General features: G+C 39.6%; 1 protein-coding gene across 1 annotated transcript in view; it reads left to right on the top strand.

The window, feature by feature from the left end:
* Nucleotides 1-10,186: 10,186 nt before the first annotated feature.
* The window catches only part of zmat4a (zinc finger, matrin-type 4a), a 58,677-nt gene continuing 46,831 nt past the window's right edge, over nucleotides 10,187-22,032 (top strand). The window contains exons 1-2 of the mRNA XM_060883333.1: nucleotides 10,187-10,395; nucleotides 21,740-21,841. Of these exons, the coding sequence (XP_060739316.1) occupies nucleotides 10,309-10,395; nucleotides 21,740-21,841 (189 nt within the window). The 5' untranslated portion in view covers nucleotides 10,187-10,308. The remainder of the gene's footprint in view (nucleotides 10,396-21,739; nucleotides 21,842-22,032) is intronic.

Raw genomic sequence — 22,032 nt, 5'->3', positions numbered from 1 at the left:
AAATCGAAGGCACACAGCAATGTGCAGTGCTGCCTGGAAGATGCGATGTCAGACTGGAAGAATACATTTTTTAGACAGTTCTTAATGTGCTAGAAATAAGATTTCATAATTTCTGTAAGTCTTAGTATGCAGCTATTAACGTTATGCTTTAGGTGTTTGACATAACTTAGAATTTATGACATCATCATCACTGTGGTCTGGGCTGGCATGATCAAGCAAGTGCTTACGCATCATTTTTGGATTCCCATACTGGAACGGAGATCAGAATTGCATTGAATAATGGAAACGTGCACATGTACAAACCAATTAATATTTTACCTTCACTTTTCTGCTCTTACTAATGCCTTAAATTTTTTTTCTTTATAATCAAATGCAGAACCGTATCCCGTTTCCCACTGCAGCCTCAGACTCCTGTTCTGGGAGTGGGATATAATATGGGATCGCTCTGAGATGCTTTTCAGCTCATTATGGTTGCACAGAGTGTTCATTTAAGCTAAGTGTGAACATGTCCCCAGGCTCAGAGACTGTTGTGCATGAAAATCCCAGGAGATCAGCTTAAACCAGCCTGTTTTTTTATTCTGATGTTTGATACAAACTTTAATCAAAGCTCTTGTCTTGTATATGTATGATTTGATGCAATTCTGTATGGATAACTTGAATAACTGTGTTTTAGGTGTTCCAAATAATATGGATATTGTGTTAATTTCTGCTCTAAAATATGGAAAACTGTACAAAACCATAGCAGGTGTAAACCTGAGCACCAGACACATAGGTCTCATCAAGGTTTGAGAACATGAGATTCTTATATCTATCATGTAAAATTAAACTGTGTATAGATTAAATAATTAATATAGGTATATATTGATATTCATGCTTCAGGATCAGATTGCACATTGTTTGCGATTGTACATGTTAATTATTCACACCCGATTTAATTATGTATGCGCTCGGAGTCCCAGTGATGTAGAACAGACTACAACAGACGTCAACTTGTGCATCAGTGATGCCATGGCTCTGTGTGGCACCGCAGCTGCTGCAGATTTAGCCAGGATTAAATGAGAAAATATTGCTGTAGTATTTCCCTGAGGGCTGACCAGCCAGTTGTCCTCTATCTGTCTTTTATTTCTTCTTTTTCTGTGTGAAGTGAGAGAGGTAGATGAGATAGATGAATGCCTCAGGAGAGAGCTGTCATATTATTGGGTAACCTTGACATGTATGTATGTGTGTGTGTGTGTGTGTGTGTGTGTGTGTGTGTGTGTGTGTGTGTGTGTGTGTGTGTGTGTGTGTGTGTGTGTGTAATATTGTGGGGAAATGTGGCTAGACCTCACTGTTAAAAAAACAGAAAATCCTGTTGATCACTGAGCTTATGTTCAGGGTTAAGTTTTAGTACAACATTAATTAACCACAGTAATAGTGGTACTTGGGAGTAGTAATGTCCATGGAAAGTCCTCACAAAGTGTGTGTGTTGTGGCCATTAAAAATACTGAATTAGGACATTCAAACATTCTGAATTCAAAACTACACCAATTTATGTATGTAACCCGGTTCCCTGAGGAGGAAATTTGATGCTGCATCAGGGCTGACACTATGGGAACGCTTCTTTGAGGAAGTGGTGTCTGTAGCTCTGTGTGCACACATGCCAATTTAATGGCTTCGGAAGGACACGTGATGAAGTGAATACCGCCAGCAAATCCATATAAGGGCATCTATGTCACATTACTCCAACTTCTAATTGTCTGAAAGAAGCGTGAATGGACGCCCAGGGCATTAACAGTGACGCAGAGTCTGTTTCATTCTCAGGTAGCTGGGTTACACGCATAACCTGGTGTATTTCCCTTTCCAGGGAACTCAAAGCTGTGTCAGGGCTGACACTATGGGAACACGTCTTTGAGAAAGTGGTGTCTGTAGCTCTGTGTGCACACATGCCAATTTAATGGCTTGGGAAGGACACGTGACGAAGTGAATACACGCCAGCAAATCCATATAAGGGCATCTACGTCACATTACTTCAGCTTCTATTTGTCTGAAGGAAGCGCGAGTTTACGCTCGAGACATGGCCAGCAATGCAGAGTCTCGTTTCCTTCTCATGGAACCGGGTTACATAGGTAACCTGGTGTATTTCCCTTTCCAGGGAACTCAAAGCTATGGGAACATCAATACCCATGTCACACTGGTCTATGACCAGAGGCCATGAAAGAGCACGAGCAGACTGGGAACAGAATATCAATATCCCTGCAGGGTATTGATGAGGTCCAGGTTATAGAATCTAATAAAGGTGTGCAGAGAGGACCAACACACCACAGCACAAATATCTACAAGAGGAACAACCCGTAGTGGAGTGAGCACTGATGCCAAGAGGCGAGGCAACACCACACCTGGCTGGAGTAATGGCCTCTACTACTCAGTGTGCCAGGTGCTGTTTGGAGACCGGATTACCCTTGTTAACAGACAACAGTGAGGAGGAGTTATGCCACAAGCTCAAGCGGTAGTCCTCAAGTCCCTTACTGAGCAAAGCAAATGTAGCCTCTCCTGCTCTGCCATTAAAGCCTCCACTTCAGAGCATACAGTTTCCTAGTGGAGGGAGCCCTACCATCCAATAGTCTCCATCACCTCAGATAAGAGGCCTGCCACTAGGAACTGGTCCCCCCATTGGCACTTCCGCATCTTGGGTGTGGGTGAAGGATTGCTCCTGCACCTGAGAGAGGAGATTGTTACTTACGGGAACCTTCCATGGAGTGCCGTCTTATAGGGAGACTAGTTCCGTGAACCAAACTCGAGAGGGCCAATCTAGAGCTAATCGAACACCAGAGAATGTGGTGGCAATTCGACTGCTGCTTGCAAAAAGCAATCTCTCATTATGCATGCAGTCAACTTCCTCAAGAGCCGATCGCTTGTTCCATGATAAAGAAGACAAGACTCTAGTCTTTACATATCTTCTTTTGCCTAGTTGTTGACAATAAGACAGACAATAGACACCAACATACATAGAGCACTTTCTAAAGACAAAGAAGCTGGAGTTATGTGACGTAGATGCCCTTATATGTACTTGCTGGCGTGTAATTACTTTGTCACATGTCCTTCCCGAGCCATTAAATTTGTGCGTCTGCTCACAGAGATTCAGACACTACTTCCTCAAAGAAGCGTTCCCAAAGCGTCAAACGGGAACTCACCTCTCCCAGCGCTGAGCCAGCCTTCTCTAGCTCGCCTACTCCCGGAGGGTGAAGAGTTTAAAACCGTTCCTGATTGGATTACTTCAGATTTGGCGCACTTTTCTTATATGTTTGTATGTGTTTGTTTTGTGTGTGTATATAAATGTCTTTAGCCTTTCATGACAACCAGAAATATCCTCACAATAACCTGATCCTCACAAAATATAGAACAGCATTCAAATATGTGTTTATGTGGGTCTGTGTGTGTGTGTTCACTCGAGCCTGCAGCCCTGTGTAGCATCTGTGAAGCGGAACACAGGATGGTGGTCTCTGGTCTGGATGTTCACTCATCTCCAAGCCGTTGTGTTTATGCATCATCACCCTTCATCCATCCGTCAGTCTGCACCTTCTTATGAAGGAAATCCTTCACGCTTTATTTACACTATATAACACTTCATTGACACCCGCTTGGTTGCATCTCCAGATAATAGGCTCCCTCTGTTCCTGCTGTAAGAAAGAATACACAGTAATACAGTATAAGTGATGAATGTTACAAACTTGCTTTATGAATGTTTGACAGTGTTGAATTTATGTATAAGTGGATGGAAGAAATGGCATTCATTCAAAAAACCTGCTGTACCATTATAAATAACTATTATATAGTAAAACAAAAACAGTAGCTTACAGTAGCTCCATCACATCCTTTTGTATCATTCATAATCTGTCTATAATCCATCCCACATAATAAAACATTGGAAATTTCTATAAATCATCCACCAAACAGTTCCAACCATCCATCGAAATCCTGCAGGGCAGCAATAACGTACAGCTCTCTGCAAATTGTTTCTCATTATTGAGCCTTGCAGTCATTCATCTGAAATTTTCACAACTGCAGGAAGGTGTTTTTTAATCTTTTATTTATTTATTTATTGTTTATTTAATAGATTATTTAAAACTTTTCTGCAGTTATGAATCTTTCTGAAAATGGTGAATGTGTTTAAACAACATAAAGTTCAAAATATTTATTATATTTAGACATCATACAAGTCTAACATCTGTTTGCAAACGGCCCAACAAATTAGTAAAAAATACAATCAACAATTTCTCTTTCTTTCTTTCTTTCTTTCTTTCTTTCTTTCTTTCTTTCTTTCTATGCAGAACTGACAAATTGATTAGGAAAAATGTTTACTGATGAAAATTGAAAAAATTTGTCAACAACTGTTATTTATTTCATTCAAGTGAACAATTCAACTTTTTTCTACTTTGGTTTTAATAAACCAAGATTTAAACAAGATTTAAATATTTGTTATGTGCATCAAAAGGTCATTACAAAGTCATTAATCAAAAAAATCAATAAATATCCAAGAACAAATGAATGTATGTAATGTTCTTTTTGTGTTTTCTTTTCATTGTTTGCTTGTTTGTTGATTTGTTTTTAAATTTCCTTTCCCATTTCTATTGCTTCATTTTATATTGCTCTACTGTAGGTGTACGGAATGACCACTTTTGTCACATTTTCATTAACAATTCTGCTTAAAATGTAATTTAATTTATTAACTAAAATCATTTCATAAAAATGACAATTGAATACTTATATTTAATGTTTATATTCAACACGTCATTTCACATATTTATTTCAAATAATTATAAAAATAATTTATTTTAATGATTCAAATTATTACTAAGATTTGTCTGCTTTATAGTGATGTACAAATGTGACAGTGAAATGATGTCTATTTACTGCCTGTAAGAGGCTGCATCCAAAAAAATGTATGCTGCAGCTTACAGTATCTCATGGTGTTACTTTACCCCAGATTTATAGTTAGCGTGTAGTTAGTTTAACCGCTACTGTGCTCCGTTTAATTCTGTGCTCTACCTGCAGTCTCGAGTGATAAATGGAGATTGTGTTGATTGCCTTTGTGATGTATTGAGATCGTTCCAGATGGTGAAGCCAATGATTGGCTCGAGTCAGAACGTGACTGATGTTCGATATGAGCGAATACTGTATACTTAGCCACAGAGCCTGAGGAGAATACAAATGAGATTCCCAGTGGATTGGAAAGAGACAGGAATGAAAAGGGGAATCCACAAGGGACGATCCAGTTTGTCCTGGGAATACTAAGCAGGAGGATGCACAGGCACAGGTCCAGAAGTGACTTCGAGTTTCCTCAGGTTTCTCAGCATGATTAACAATGCGATTTGGCCTGATTTGTCTATTCATTTAATTTTATTTAAGTGCTTCTTCCTTCTATATTTACCCTGAATCTCTTTTGGTTAGCACGTTTGCCTCACACCTCCAGGGTCGGGATTCGATTCCCGCCTCCGACTTGTGTCTGTGGAGTTTGCATGTTCTCCCCGTGCCTCGGGGGTTTCCTCCGGGTACTCCAGTTTCCTCCCCCGGTCCAAAGACATGCATGGTAGGTTGATTGGCATCTCTGGAAAATTGTCCCTAGTGTGTGATTGCGTGAGTGAATGAGTGTGTGTGCCCTGCGATGGGTTGGCACTCCGTCCTTGGTGTATCCTGCCTTGATGCCCGATGACGCCTGAGATAAGCACAGGCTCCCCGTGACCCGAGGTAGTTCGGATAAGCGGTAGAAGATGAATGAATGAATGAACTCCAGAACTGAATGTGGAAGGAATATTGTAATGAATGCTTGAATGCAGCTCTTAATTGTAAAAGAATAATAATAATAATAATAATAATAATAATAATAATAATAATAATAATAATAATAATAATAATTAAAAGATTAATTTTTTTTTTTTTTTAAAGTTTGTCCTCTTTATTTATTCCATTACACAGTATGGTATTCTAGAAAAGGTCACATCCTACAGCCGTCTCTCTATTTCTGGTTAATTTCTCCTAACTGTAGACATTCCAGCATGACTGTTCAGGTAAGAAAATGTGTGTGTAAAGCCCTTGGTTAAGGATCACTGAGAATCATGTATCTCCTGCCATGCTGTCACATATTTCCCGGTTTATTTCTGTCTTTTGTTATATTTGTCGTCTCTGGGAGGAATCTATAATAATTTTGCCAGGGTTGTGGATTAAGGTTTGACTCGCAGAGACATAAGTGACAGCACTGTAGCGCAGCTGATCTCGAATGGAAAAATCCTGATATCATACTAGGTGATGTATGACACCATATGCCGTATTTTTGGTGTTGCAGTGCAGTAGGTTGATGTATTTGGTCCGAGGGGAAGGGGAAAAGGAAAAGCCATTCTGGTCTTGCTTGATGGGGCCCTGCCCCTGAGTCTAAAACAACTCCCTGAATGCCTTCCTTCAGCACCTCGAATGTGTCAATATTTTGCCTCTCCTGCACTTTTTTATATAACCTCAATTTCCCGTGTGAGTGGTGCGCTGAATTATTATGATAGCTTGTGCAAAAAATGGCTGGTCCTGTCAACAGGAGATTGGACACCATGCATTTGGATTCACAAAATAATTCCAGTTTCTCAGATTGTCTTGCTTCATACAGTAGATATTTTACAGTTGCTGGGTTGGTCTCTATTAATCATATTAGTGCCATTGTTAATATGCCTGAGAAGGAAATCAGGTTAGCATGAAGCAGAATACATTATTCTAGTTTTCAAAGTCGAACCCAAGGTCATTAGTGAAATGGTCTGATTTCTGTTTGTTCTGACGCGTGCTGGTATAATAATATCGCTTTGGCACAGCAAATAACTCCAAAACCCAGGTCCCGGATGAGTGTGCATGTTTTTCTCAGCTCATGTTCATCTTCGGTAAGCCGGAAAATCCAGACGTGAGACATGAATATTACCACATTCATACTCTCATTCACAACTACAGGCAATTTAGCAGTCAGTCCAACTAATAGATAGAAGTACATACTGTAGCCAAGACCCTTAAAGATGTCCCTTTAAAAGAAAATAGTTTTTTTTTTTTTTTTACCTTTTTATTCACTTCTTTTTCTTTTCTACACATCAAATACCTAACCCTTAGTTACTGCGGTGTTAAATTAAAATTTGTAACGTTATAAAGTTTAACGATACCTTATAAATGCCCTGACTCTGACCCGGGCCACTGGTTAACAAACAGGCCAAGAATGAGGAAAAAACAGGCAAGGATCACGGCTCAGCAAATTGCTGCTCACCTCAGCCTTCAGGACAGATTTGTTTCAGTCACTCACACTCTCACACACACACACACACACACACACACGCACACACACACACACACAGAAAGAGAGAGAGAGACAGATATATAGTGAGAAAGAGAACAATACAGAGACACAGACAGACTGGGATTGTGAGAGAAAGACTCAGTGATTAAGACAGATTAAGTCAAAGAGTCACACAGGGAGAGAGACTGCCAGCCAGAGAAAAAACTGGGAGCCAGAGAGGGAGAGATGTTCAATGAGACAGAGAAAGAGAGCAAGAGAAAGAAGTCAATGTGACGCATAATAAGACCAAGTGAGAGTGAGACAGGAAGATGGAGAGACTAAAATGGAGAGGAAGACTTACAGAGAAAGGCAAAAGGTGGAGATGAAGACACAGACAAACAGAGAGACAGACAGATATACAGAGTGGCAGAGAAAAAGATAAACAGACAAACAGAAAGAGAGAAAAGAGAGATAGAGCAGACAGGGAGACAGACAGAGAGCCTGAGGGGAAGTGTGAAGATGCCTTCTGGTTGAAGTGCAATTATAGCAGCTTGTTTAAGGACTGTGTGTGTGTGTGTGTGTGTGTGTATGTGTGTGTGTTTATTCCCAGTGTAACTAGATAACTGCAGTATCAGGTTGTCTTTGATGACTCATGCTTATGATATATTCATAATGTGATAGAAATGCTAATGCGGAAATACAAATATAAAAATATAAACACTCACGCACACACACACACACACGCTAAGCTCTATACTGTACTAAACATAGAAACTGTGTGTCATGTGGGTTCAACTCTGCAGTCACACACATACATAGACCAGGTCGAATCTGAGATGTAATCCTAATAAATGTAGGAAAACATCCCTATATACTGTATAAAATCTTATATGATGCTCAACACTATGTTGGGATCAGGTTGGATACTATGAGGATAATTATATATATTATTTTATATATTATATAACATATACTTATTATATAAATATTCATATAACTGAGATATTTACACAATATAGAAAGCAAGAAAACACTCATGCTGGATTGTGCCGTTGTAGGAAATGCCTCAATTTCAGCATTGATTATTTTCCTATAACAGTATGTTGTATTCCTGCTGACGTGTGAAACTTTAGGCTCAGGGTGAAGGTACATCCTAAGTTTCTCCTGGAATAATAGTGAAAAATAGCAGGAATACACCTTTGGCTAGACAGCAGTCCTTCACATGAAAGCATGCAGCATGAATCCTCAAACGTCTCTGAGACAGGAAGGCTTTCGGAAATTGAATATTGTTGGGCTTTGATGGCAAATGGCGGACTGATTGTCAGACACTGTTGTAAGTAGATTAGATTGGATCCAATTGAGTCAGTTTGTATTAGCCTGTTTTGTGTAAAGATTTGATTCATCGCTCTTGTGCTGGTGTTACACGTAACTAGTTTGGTCTACTGTGGAGTCAAATCTCTCAAAGGTACTTTATTGGAAAGCAGATTTCATAGTGTTGCTTTTATACAGCAAGATCATAGTTAATCATGTACTTAATGGCACCAAAAATCAATTCTTGTGGCCTTGCTTGTTCCAGTAACACATTTACAGGAAGCCTTGTTTCAGTAAGGAAAACAAAGCTTTTCCATTTTACTGAAAGGGAACTACACTAACCGTTTTCCTATTGTTCCCATTAATTATAAACTATATGGTCAGACGTAATCGGACACCATAAGCATTAACATAGAGCTGGTCCACGTTTTGCTGTTATAATAATAATAATAATAATAATAATAATAATAATAATAATAATAATATGTTTAATTTATATAGCGCCTTTCCCAAGCTCAAGGACGCTTTACAAGGTACAGTATTTCAAGAAAGATGAAATATAGTGTAACATACATATACATATTCGTCTGACATTTGCCCAGGACGAAGGATCGTACATATACATACATATACATATTCGTCGGACATTTGCCCAGGACGAAGGATCACATGCAGCTGCATGAGATAATAACAGAAGACAGGACTATACACAAAAACATACAGTACAGTACAAGAGATAGGACTCTACATAGTACACGATACATACACCACATTTCAGAAAAATTAAGGACTCCTAATACATATGCATTTACTGATAGTGAAGGTTGAAAAGGTGGGTCTTAAGCCTTGATTTAAATTCAGACAAAGTGGTAATGGTTCTGAGTGCAATGGGTAGGGAGTTCCATAGTGTTGGAGCAATGACAGAAAAGGATCTGCCACCAAAGATAATAAACTCTGTTATTCTGTGGAGGTGTTTCCACTTGATATTGGAGCATAGATGTAAGGATTTGTGATAATTCAGCTATCAGATTCCGATGTTATAAGAGTGAGGAGGTCTGGGATGAAGTCAAAGTTCCAGTTCATCCCAAACTTTGGGTTGAGTCAGAGTCACAGCCCTGCTCAGGACACTCAAGTTCTTCCACTCCAGCCTTCACACACCATGGCTTCATGTAGCTCGCATTTGTCATGCTGGAACATTGTTTGTGCCTCCTAGATCCAGTGAAGAGAAATACTGCACGATACAAAGAACTTCTGCACAACTGTGTGCTTCCAACATACTGGCACCAGTTTCAGGAGGAAGCTTGTGATGTGTGTGATGTGCACGTTCTTTTGGACATATTGTGTTATAGTGTATGAGAAAGAAATGACCCAAATCAAGTATACCAATATATCAATGCAGAATATATTAATAACAGGTAGCAATGCGTGCAATTCGTGTTCTAAAGTATTTTGTTCCTGGACTCTGGATGACCTTTAATATCACAAAATGCACCTTTAATGAGTTAGATTAAGTGCATGTTGCAACACTGAAAGCGCATTTGGAAATAAGTCCTACCATTCACGTGCAGCCGCGATTGAGCGCGTGGAGCGAAAACAAAAACAACTCCTTCCCGACGGCCAATGAGACGCGAGCGGCGGGGCGGAGCGTTTGACCCCCGAGCGAAACGCAGCGCGCGACCTCACATTCCACCCGCCAGTACCGCACGCACGCGCTCCACCGTTGCATGGATTACGCCGTTTCCCTGCAGCTTCAGCACAAGCTCGCCGAGCCTCCGACGCGTTTACCGCGCGACTACACACTGCAGCTACAGGTACGCGTCCATTCACTTGCACACACGCATGCACACGTGCACACGACCATGCGCTCGTATTGTAACGCATTGAGACTTCTTTTATCCTCAGATTACGCGCACTTGCCCTTGTCTGAGGTACCCGCGCCGCATGGTGCTCTGTGTTTACAAGCAAACCGAGCTGAAGGATGATTATCACACTACGGGGCATCACTTTTCACGTTGATGCACTTTTATTCAGTTATTTATATTAACAAACATACACACACATAAGCAATAAATTAAAACAGCATCCGTGCAAAAAAATGTTTTTCATCGTGTATCTCTTAGACAGAATGAACACAGACAATGAAAGAAACCATGCACAAGTGCATGCAATAATTCACAGTACCACAAGCTTCATCTCTTCACCCCACAGTTGGTGATGAGTTGATAACTTTTGATAGTCAAAAAGGTTTCTGGATTGTTTACTACAAACATTGTGCACTTATTTGAAGAAGGAATACGGATGTAGATGTATCCAGAGTCTGTGAATTAGGATGGCTTTGTGAGACAAACTGCTTGATTTAGCAAGATCAGTGCCTTGTCTTGTTTTAGTCCCAAATGCACACCTTCTAGCAAACTGAAGCATTTTCTAATTACATTTCGAAGTCACCCAGCAGCCTTTACATGCTTGTAAAATAAAAACAAAAAACAAAAGCAAGGATGTTTATCAGAATTCTGTGTAATGGACAGTTAGATATAAGATATAAACATCTGTGAATAATTAATGTTTTGTTTTAACTTATTTCCTGCAATGAGTGATGTGAGGATGCCCTTTGGTTTCCCTTTGAAGGGCCTCAAGTGTGGCTGTTTGCTTTTCCTCAAACCCCCAGGCAGAGGAACGTGTGGATGTTGTGTTTCTTCTTTCATTCCTGATAAATAAAGCACAGAGAAAGCTTCTTCTTTGTGAAGCTGTCAAGAAAACACAAGAGACTTATGGCTCTGTAATGCCATTTGTTTACTGTCAGAAATAAAACCACCACACTTCTCTTTTCTTTCCGGCATATTAATAAAACATCATTTATACTATTAGTAACCTGTAACCCATCATGTTTCTTATAATAGAAGTGAATGATAAATTTAAATTAATGATATTACAGATTTGGACAACCAATACATTTATTAGCTAGCAGTCTGCTGTCCGGTTTCAGGTTTTTGTTACACAGAAACTTTAAAAAAATGAAGACATTGTGCTCTGTCATTGCATTGGATGTTAAAAAAAGTTTGTGTTATATACATAACAGTTTTCCTCTGGATTTTGTTTAGTCGGTTTCATCGGTTGGAATCTGGAATGAATGTCGGATGTCATCTTTGAAAGAGAATACTCCTAGAAAAAACTTTCAGCCTGTGTGTCATTCAACATGTGTTGGAACACGGACATACTGTACACTCTATAATTACTGTTTAAGTTTAATTATAGCTACATAACAAATACACACTTTTGATCTGGATTTAAGGGGTAAGATTCTTAAGACTTTTTTTTCTTTTCTCCTGAGCAACAAGGATAAAAAATGACTAGTCTTGACACAAAATTTGCTTGTCCTGGGTTCTTGGATTCCTGATTTGTTCACTCTTAAATTAAGTATACAAAGCAAATTGTAAACCAATAAGTAGCATTTAAACCTGCCTAATATTGTGTAGGTCCCAGTTGTGCTGCTAGAGTGATGCACTGTGTGATCTGACACCTTTCTGTTCTATCCAGCATTAGAAATGTGCTTTACAGGAATGCACTACTATTAGCACTACTGTAGCTCTTATGTGGGATTAGACCAGGCAGGTTAGCCTAGGGTTGTGCATGAAAGAGCAGCCTTTGACCCTGATGCCAGTTCCTCCTTTCTAACTACACCACAAGCCTGTTCTTTTATGGAGTTGCCCTGCCACTGTCATCTAACCATCAGAATTTCTCTCTTGTCAAAGTCGCACTGATCCTTCACTTCATACCTAAGGTACCATTGTAATAAAATAATAATGTTATTCATGTCACCTGTTAGTGCTTTTAATGTTATAAATGATCAGTGTATATTAATTTACTTTATATTAGCATCCATTGTCTTCTACCTTCAATATTTAGGCAATGCTTTCTAACCAATTATGGTAAAAGTGGGGGATGTGGTAGCTTACTGATTAAGGTGAGGAACTACAGTTTGAATGGTTGTGAGTTTCAACCCCAGCACCACCATGATGCCAATGCTGGGCCCCTGAGCAAGGCCCTTAATCCTTAATTGCTGAGTTGTATGAAATGCGATAAAAAAAATGACGCTCTGAAAAAGGGCGTCTGCCAAAATGCCGCAAATGAAATAAAAGTAACACCTAATTCCATGAGGTCAACCCTCGACTGCTTTGAGCTCTGTGACGTTTTTTTTTTTTCAAGGTTCCTGAAGTGCTGGTGGCAGGTATGTGATTATTTATGCATGCAGTTGGTTCTGTACTAAACAGGAGGCTGTTATTTGTTGCCAACAATAATCTTACAGCTTCTGAGCAAAAGTAAATAAGCAGACATCAGGCATTTATCTCTCCAAGTGAAAGCCTTTTAATACTGTACGACTGTATGGGTAAATTTTAAATAAAGATGCACCTTGAGGAACTGCAGTGCTGTTAACAGAAACCCAAATCTTTAGTGGCAGGATGACTGTGTTCATAGAACATCTCTTAAATTTTTTTCTATGTGACTTTTTTCCTGATTCCATTTTTAACCGTGCATTTGGCCTCAGAGGACCTCACCATGCTGTGCAGTCTCTGGACACTTTTCCTGCTTCCCGGTCCGTGCCTCCCTGCTAATGAGAGGTTGTATGGTGTGACTGTCACATTCTTGACATTTTATGGTTTTGCAGTGATATTGAGATTGGGATGGTAACTGCCTTAGCTAAGCAACCATGCAGTTTATTTGCATAAAGTTACGCTTTTTTAATTAGAAAGAAATATCTAGATCGCAAGCTGGCTCATGCTAGCTGAACTGAAGGTGCTGGGATATAAGGCAGTGTTTTAGCTGCTTCTCAACTGTACATCAATAGTCTAGAACCATTTTTCTTTACATTAAGAGCTTTGACAGTAGCTAATATTATTACACACTATGTCTTTTGACAAGTGGATGTTTGCTTTATTGTGTTTTGGGGTCATATGAGAGCAAAATCAAACCTACATCACTTTGTTTGGTGAAAAAAAAGGAAAAGCTTTTGGGGCAGGTGGCAGGAGATTTTAGACCCTGGCCCCTGCTGAAATCTGATCGGCCAGTGATTGGCCCCCGTTCCATCAATCGTTGACGAGAAGAGCAACTGGAGAATTTTTCACAACGATCACAGATGCAATTCCACCCCCAAACAATTGGCGGCACTCGAGCGTTTGAAAAAGGAATGACTGCCGAAATGTATTTGCACCGTACTGAATAAATTATTTTGTGTGCTTGAATGTACCCTGTACTTGGCCTCTGAATGTAACATGTGGCCCCTTAATGGCCCCGTTACAGAGAAATCCTAGAACCGCCACTGCATTATAGAGCAGATTGGTGAAAGAAGACACTTTGAATATGGAGAGAAAATTTATTCAACTTTAGTAACCATTTCAACCTTTTAAACGTTATTCTTTATCTAAACATCCAGTGTTTGTGTCCTCTTTTTTTATTTATGTCTGTCATGTCTTATATTTACCAGGAGAACAAATTTTACGCCTCATATAAACGTAAAAATATTTCTTTTTGCTTTATTTAAGTGACATTTTGAATTTTAGGCATTTCTTATGCCTGTTCTGCATGCTAAAACCAATTGGAAAAATTGTTAGCATGTCAGTAACGTGATTGTGTATTAATAGATGGAAAGCTAATAACAGTACATATTCTCAGCTATAGATTTTTACATTTTGAGATGAGTGGAGGTCATTTTCTCTCGAGAGTGTGTGTGTGTGTGTGTGTGTGTGGGTTGGGGGGTTTGGGACGACAGCTGGGTTAATATCCTCCTGCAGTGTTCAGCTACAGTGTAGATTAAAATGGCAACTGGGGGTCTCTGAAAAGCTCCAAAACTCAGTTCCACAATTTGGCATTTGTGTGTGCGTGTGAAAGAGAGAGAGATTGTAGATGTAACTGGTCCTTGAGGTTCATCCATACATATTTGCGTTTTTGGATGTGTGACCGGCTGGCAGTAGCAGCTGGGGATCTGTCTCTATTGAACAAAGAAATCAAATTTGATAACTTACTACTGACCAGCTGTTCTAGTGTTTTACAAATACCTGATCATCTGCTCATCATATCTCTGTAATCGTTGCGTCTGTTCAAGCAGAAAAATGTAAACAGTGTGCACTTTCTTCTTGTAGATTGTTTCTTTGTTAAGGTAAAATATGAGGTTTGTAATTAACACCTGCCCTTGAGCATCCATTGCTGTGTGGCTGCCAGTGATGTATCTCTGTTCTCCACATAGAGAAGTAGAGATTGGAGTGAGAGAAGTGAGCTAACGACCACTAATTACTCCGAGCTTAATTGACTTTGTTGCTTGCTTGTTGTTTGCCAGCATACGCCTGCTTTGTGTACAAAAAGGCTCGCCAAAAATATTTGGAACTCGTAAGGAATGACAAATGATCAGAATTAAACACAATTTTGTATTTTGGTCCCAATGCAGTTGGAGTAGAAAGGGCAGAACTTCTGCAGTTCTGTGGAGTTAGTGAAAATGTTCTTTTATACTTTTAGCCACACAGGCTTTTCAGTATCTTGCAAGATAAAAGTTAACTTGTCTGTGTAAGATCACCAATGGTGGACGTATCATACGTCCATTAGCTAGACTGGATTACTGCAATGCACTGCTGGCAGGTCTACCTATGAACGCAATCCGCCCTCTGCAAATGATCCAAAATGCAGCTGCACGGCTTGTTTTCAACCTGCCAAAGTTCTCGCATACCACCCCGCTGCTGTGACCCCTCCACTGGCTTCCTGTAGCTGCACGCATCAGATTCAAAACACTGATGCTGGCCTACAAAGCCAAAAATGGACCAGCTCCCTCTTACCTCAAAGCCCTCATCAGTCCTCTCACTGCACCCCGCACCCTCCGATCTACCAGCACTGCTCGACTGGTTCCACCATCTCTCAGGGTAAGAGGCAAGTATACTACAAGACTCTTCTCTGTTCTGGCAAGAAGGTGGTGGAACGAACTTCCCCTAGAGGTCCGGACAGCTGAGTCACTGGCTATTTCAAAGCAGCGGTTCAGGAAACACTTCAACTAGCACTTCCTTCCTTATCTTTTGCATTAAAAAAAAAAAAAAAAAAAAAACCTTTGACACTTTTTCATTGTAACTCATGGTATCTTAAGTATGTAACCTAGTGAGCCAGAATTAATGATTCAATGTTAGAGATTTAAGCACTTATGTACGTCGCTCTGGATAAGGCTAGCACTCCAGGTAAAACTCCAGTATGCTTCCCATTCTTATGGTTTGGTTGCGTGTAAACATGGTGGTTAACCTAATATAATGAGTAACATCAAGCTAGTTACCTTGTTCACTTTAATGTGTTAGATTAAGTGATGCCAATCACTCCATTCTCATAGTCATCATCAAATATGACCCATGACTCCACTGACTGCTTTATGGCAGACATAAAAAAATGTTTCCTTGTGGTTTTTCTGAGTTCAAAGGTGCTACAAATTCAAAATTCATGAAGCCAGGGCAGAGGGGACATTGCTCGTGAGTAAAGGCATCATCCTCTGGATAAGAAAAACCCTTAATGAGAATGGGATGAGCATCCAACTGCTGGCTCAATGAGTACTTCTAGCATTCCTGCCATTTGATGAATTGTCTACAGGGTTACAGGGGGTGGATGAATATGGTGTAGAGTATCTGGTGATGATTGATGCCAAAACGGTTGCTAAAAGTCTTATAAATATGTTCTTGGTGGCAAAAGTTGCTGTTAGACATGGAATAATGCAGCACTGCATTTTTTCTAGTCTCGATACTACCTGTACATTAGCTGAATAATATCTGAGAGTGTTGCTGTGGCTGAAGCATTTTTGGAAAAGAAAAAAAAACAAGACAGTAAAGAAAATAAAACCATGCAGTGATGGAGGGAGATTAGGTTTTAACGCTTTACTGCATTTCTCTGCATCTTAACGTGGTAAGGATTCAATAATGGTAGAATCTGCTGTGTTTAGGGATGCTGTATGGATGTGTTGTGCATTTATAGAATTGTCTCTTTGTGTGTGTGTGTGTGTGTGAGAGTGTGTGTGTGTGTATTTGTATATGAGCATTACTATGCTGAACTGGCTGACAGCTCAGGATGAGCATCTTTATTTCGAGAATTCATGAATACTTTCTGAGGACACAGAGGGTTCATTGTTACATTCCTTCCTTTCCTATTTTCTTTTATTACTTACCTGTATCTATATCTGTCTTCATTCATTCTTCTCTCTTCTGTTTGCTTTCCTAGTTTTTTATTGTCGCTTTCCTTCTTATCAGTCTCATGCTTTGTTTTCTTTTCTTTTCCTCATGTTCATGGCTGACACAGTTCCTTCAAGTCATGAGTGCTTCAAGTTAAGACATCTGTCAAAATTTTTGGTATTTCTAAAAAACTTGCCTCAGAATAATTTGTCTTCCGTGTAACTTTGAACACATTTTTTCTGCAATAGTGACAAGCAGAGTTTAAAATTACATTGCTTTGCTGTTTCTCGGAGGATGATTTTTCTACACAATATGCATCCCTTGTATATTTTAAGTAAGGAATAAAACACTTCAGGGAAAAAAATCAAGCAGTGAAACAGAGTCACTGTTACTGGTTGATTATATTCCCATAGCAGCATGTCCTTTCAGAACCTCTTCTCCAACGCATGTTTGCAGGGAGCCTGGATACTATCCCAGGGAACTCTGTGGGCAAAGTAGGAGACATCGGGACCAGGTTCAAGTCCATCACAATGCACAATCTCACAGACCCATTCATACACTACTGACAGTTTAGATATGCCAGTCAGCCTACTGTACCACACTCTTTGGACTTAGAGAGGAAACCAGAGAACCTGTAGGAAACCACAGCACAGGGAGAACATGGAAACACATGAAGAGCATGCGGGGCAGAGGCAGGAATCAAACACCCAACCTCAGGGGTGTAAGACAAAGGTACTAACCGCTAAACCACTTGTCGTCTACAAAGAAAAATGTAGCTTGTCATGTTACCGATAGGGCACAGTGGCTTAGTGGTTAGCACGTTCGTCTCATACCTCCAGGGTTGGGGGTTCGATTCCCGCCTCCGCCTTGTGTGTGTGGAGTTTGCATGTTCTCCCCGTGCCTCGGGGGTTTCCTCCGGGTACTCCGGTTTCCTCCCCCGGTCCAAAGACATGCATGGTAGGTTGATTGGCATCTCTGGAAAATTGTCCGTAGTGTGTGATTGTGTGAGTGAATGAGAGTGTGTGTGTGTGTGCCCTGTGATGGGTTGGCACTCCCATTTAGAATTCACTTGTACTACCTTCATACAAGTAGTATCTTTTGCACCAAGTATCATATATAGGCTATAATATTTACTACCTTCCTTGCTTCCTTCCTTTACCCTGCATTTTAATCTTTAATCTGGGGGTTACTCTGGATTGTTCCCCCAGATTAAAGACAGGTGATGCGGGCTCATGGGCATCTCTTTAAATTGTTTTTAGTGTGCAAGTGGGTGTGTAAGTGTGTCTGCAGCTGTGCCCTTTTGGGTTGGCATCATATCCTTTGCACCCAGTCCCTCTGATAGACTTTAGGGTCCTTGTGTAGGATAAGTGCTACAGAAAATGGATTGATAGAAGGAGGGATAATCCTTCATAAATATTCTCAAACCCTCATCAAAAAGGTAACGCTAATCCTCTTCATCTTTAGTTGTCTAGGCATTATTTAAACGGTCATTAAACTATAATTTTAAAGATGAAAAATTTCTGAGTGATTTTAAATTCTGTTTCAGTGAATGTACCCATTTTTGCCCAAGGAGATTACAACTTGCAGAAAAAAGTGGTCTCATGAATTATTTATACATCGCTGAACTTGGCAACAAAAACAAAATATTTTTTCCAAAATGAATCACTTTTCCTTTTTAGTTTTCTCAAAATGAATCATTTACCAAAAAAGCTATTAATAAACTTTTATTTATTATTTAGTGGTTAGAGCAGAGATATTATGGGTTTTTCAGAACAACAAAGCTGAGGTAAACATATACTGAGGAACTAAACCTGCTTGACCTGTGGTCTGGGACCAGTTCACCTGCTGTGTACTGTAATGTGCCAGCATTGCATTTAGCATTTATACACAGACTGAAACCATGCTTCTTTCTTCTTGTCTATTGGAGTCATTCAGAAGCTATTATAATTTGTAAGTCTGTAACCTAGTGAACCAGAGTTAATGTATTCAATGATGGAGACTTAAAAGCACTTTTGTACGTCGCTCTGGATAAGGGCGTCTGCCAAATGCTGTAAATGTAAATGTTGTAAAATAATGGTGCTGTCCTCTTTCATGTTGGTCCCCAAGGAAACAACCTGGAGCCAGATGCAAAATAATAGTGATAGTGACTTTATATGAAGTGACAGTATGGTCAGTGGGACTACTCAAAGCCCAAAACAGAATTGTTTTTTGTTAACCCAGGTTATGAAATTTGACACAACTGTGATAGATTGTAAAGATAAAAAAGAAAAGTACACTAATATGCATTTGCCAAAAGATAAATTGGTAGGAAGTGACTAAGAAAGAATAGCTGATTGAATTACCTTCTCACATGTGTATAATTATTTGTATAATAAAATGCATAAAGATAAATAATGTATAAATACTTGACCCAAACTACCACTGTTGGTTCTTATCCAGTACTGCAAAGGGGATATGGAGGTTCCTGGTGAGGGAAACAGGGGTTTTCAAGAAAATCAAGGTTCTTGGGTAAATGTGGGTTAAATTTCTAGTCTACAGAGAGAAAATGTACTTTCAAAATTGCAGGGCAGGAGATGCGGTGCAATGCTAATGGGAAATGGTAGTTCGTGTCCTGACTACCATTAGTAGTCAAAGGTATTACAAAGGGGAAATGGAGTTCCTACCTGATACTGCTAAGCAGGTATTGGAGTTCCTTTCTGGTTCTAAAAACGGGAGATGGGAGTTCCTTTCTGGAGTTGTGGGTGTATGACAATGTACTAGTGTCATGTAACCTAACTGATTGGCTCCTGCTTTTATTGTCTCCATACATGACAGAGGCTGTCTGAATGTCTTCTTACGTTTTATCCCCATTTTGTGCATATATTGCCTTTGCCTTGCCAGTTATAATCTAATTTACCCATTTTAAGCCATGACATCTCTTTCAGTTTTCAGTCAATCAGCTTTCAGTTCAGTTATTTTAGTGTTGTCTGGACCCATGCATTTTACACATCTGGTTCGGTGTCACATTTTTCATTTTGTTTTTGCTCATTTGTGCCTCTATAGTGGTAATTCTTTTGATCAGTTAAACACTGCTAGGTCTTTGATTTTTTTTTCTTTGCTGTCCCCCTTAGTCTCACTTTTCACTTTATTCCTTCTGTAATGTTATGCCACAGAATGCTAATGAGCTCATCTGGGACACTGGGACACCAGCAAAAAAGCCAAGAATCTGTGTATGTGTTGGAAAAAAGGCACACAGAGATCTTCATTCAGCCTAGCAGTTGCTTTCACAGCATCACAAACATCACAAAGTAGAGATAGTGTCTCTGTGTGGGGGTGTGTTTGTCCTTCTGCATTTGAGCCTTCCACTGATTGCTCCTTGCACTCACAGCTTTCTTCACAGCTTCCTTGGCCGGTCTTCTATTAATATGACATTCAAGGCCTCTTTCAGAAATTGTCACAGAAATGTCATGCATATGTGTCAGGACTCTGCCCGGACTTTGGCCACGTGCCTTTTGTTTATGTTCTGTGTTCACGTGTCTTCCCCACCCTTGTCTTTTCCTCCCTGCTTCTGCACACCTGTTCCTGATGTTTCTGATTGTCTTGTCTATTTAGTTGAGCCGCGTTGCTTTGTGCAGCACGGAATCTACTGTTGTCTTCCTCGGGTGTTGTCTTTGTCCTGTTTAGTGTTCTTTTAGTTAATAAATCCTGCTTTTGTTTACCTGTCCTGCGTTTGGGTCCATTTTATTCCCGCGTTGGATGTACATATTCATGACAATATGTACATCCAAACCTTACTTCTTTATCAATTTTGTAAAAAGGAATCAACTTATGAATGTTTGGGGTTTAGAAAATTTGCTTTCTATAGCTAGGTACAGGTATATCAAATAAAGTACAGATAATTAACTATCACATCTATATACTAATGTATGTATTTTATTACCCCACCAGTGTTCTGTGTATTTTATTATCAAATAATTGTAATTTTTGAGCGGTTGAAGACAATCATTATTTTTTACTACTGGCTAATGAAACAAATTCCCCAACAAGAATAAATCAACAGACCATTGTTTATTAGCTTTTGAGAAATTTAAGTAATGCAGTCTGATTTCTTTTGTGCCTAAGGCTAGGGCATGATGACGTTTATATCTGAGCGGGCTTATGAGATATGACTACAATTTCCCTTCAGTTTTCAAAACAGCACTGACTGATTTTACGAGACTGTCAGGGTGGCTCACAGCAGCTCAGAAACAGTGAATTATTGCATGCAAATGTATTTTTGTTTGACTCATTTAAGCAAGTGTACTTTTGCTTTAGAAGTAGTGACGAGATTTAATCAAATGTTAACACTCACACATAATCATATAGTCATTTAAAAGTCTAAAAAGTCAGCTTTCGTCATCTGTAATAATGCAGAACCTTTTCACCTGAGCCAAGTATAGAATTTCTTTTCTTTTTTTTTTTTGAGATCATTGGTTGTCTGGAAGGCAGAAAGATTTGAGAACATCTGCCAGCTCTGCTGTGCTCTTGCTTGATTCCTTGCTATGACATCCACATGTTCTTCTGACATTCTGACACACATTCCCACCCTGGGGCATTTTAGAGTAGATAGTCCAACTATTAGCATGTTTTGGGATTGTCTCAGGCATCAACACAGTTTTGCAAATAGAAAATCTTATACATATTTGTTTCCCTGGGATTTTTGCTTGATATGTTTTAGATTATATTACCTACCACTTTTTAGCCTTGTCCATCTGGTGTCCATGCCAAACCAAAATATGGAAATGGGCATCACACTGCCCCAGTGGGCTTTCTAATACCCAATACATTTGTGATTTGTTCATCTCTGGTAATGAGCCCCGGATCCACAAGACACCATACAGCCTATTTTGCTGAGAGAATAAAATCAGCGAAATGAGTATGCTCTCAATAAGTAACACTGCTTCTTATCCTTTTACTAATTGCCAGACAATTTATGACTTTCGTTTTTTTCTTTCAGATGAAGTCAACAGAAGTGGAACAGGGCCTTTTCACGGACACCTACTGCAAAGTGTGCAGTGCGCAACTCATCTCCGAGTCTCAGAGAGTGGCACACTACGAGGTCAGGACTCTTCTCTTCTAATCTGTCCGTCATTCTGACTTCCCATCTGTTTGCCTTCTTCGTCTTCTGTCTGTACCGTTCGACGATGCGGTGCGTTTCTCGTGACCAGACGGCTGGGCTGATGTACCTTTGCCAATGATATGTTTTGACAGGATGATATGTTTTTAAGGCTTGTTTTCATCTGCAGAAAG

The sequence above is a fragment of the Tachysurus vachellii genome, chromosome 12 (assembly GCF_030014155.1).
Source record: "Tachysurus vachellii isolate PV-2020 chromosome 12, HZAU_Pvac_v1, whole genome shotgun sequence".
In the NCBI taxonomy this organism is placed as follows: Eukaryota; Metazoa; Chordata; class Actinopteri; order Siluriformes; family Bagridae; genus Tachysurus; species Tachysurus vachellii.
This window is presented reverse-complemented; position numbering and strand designations above follow the sequence as displayed.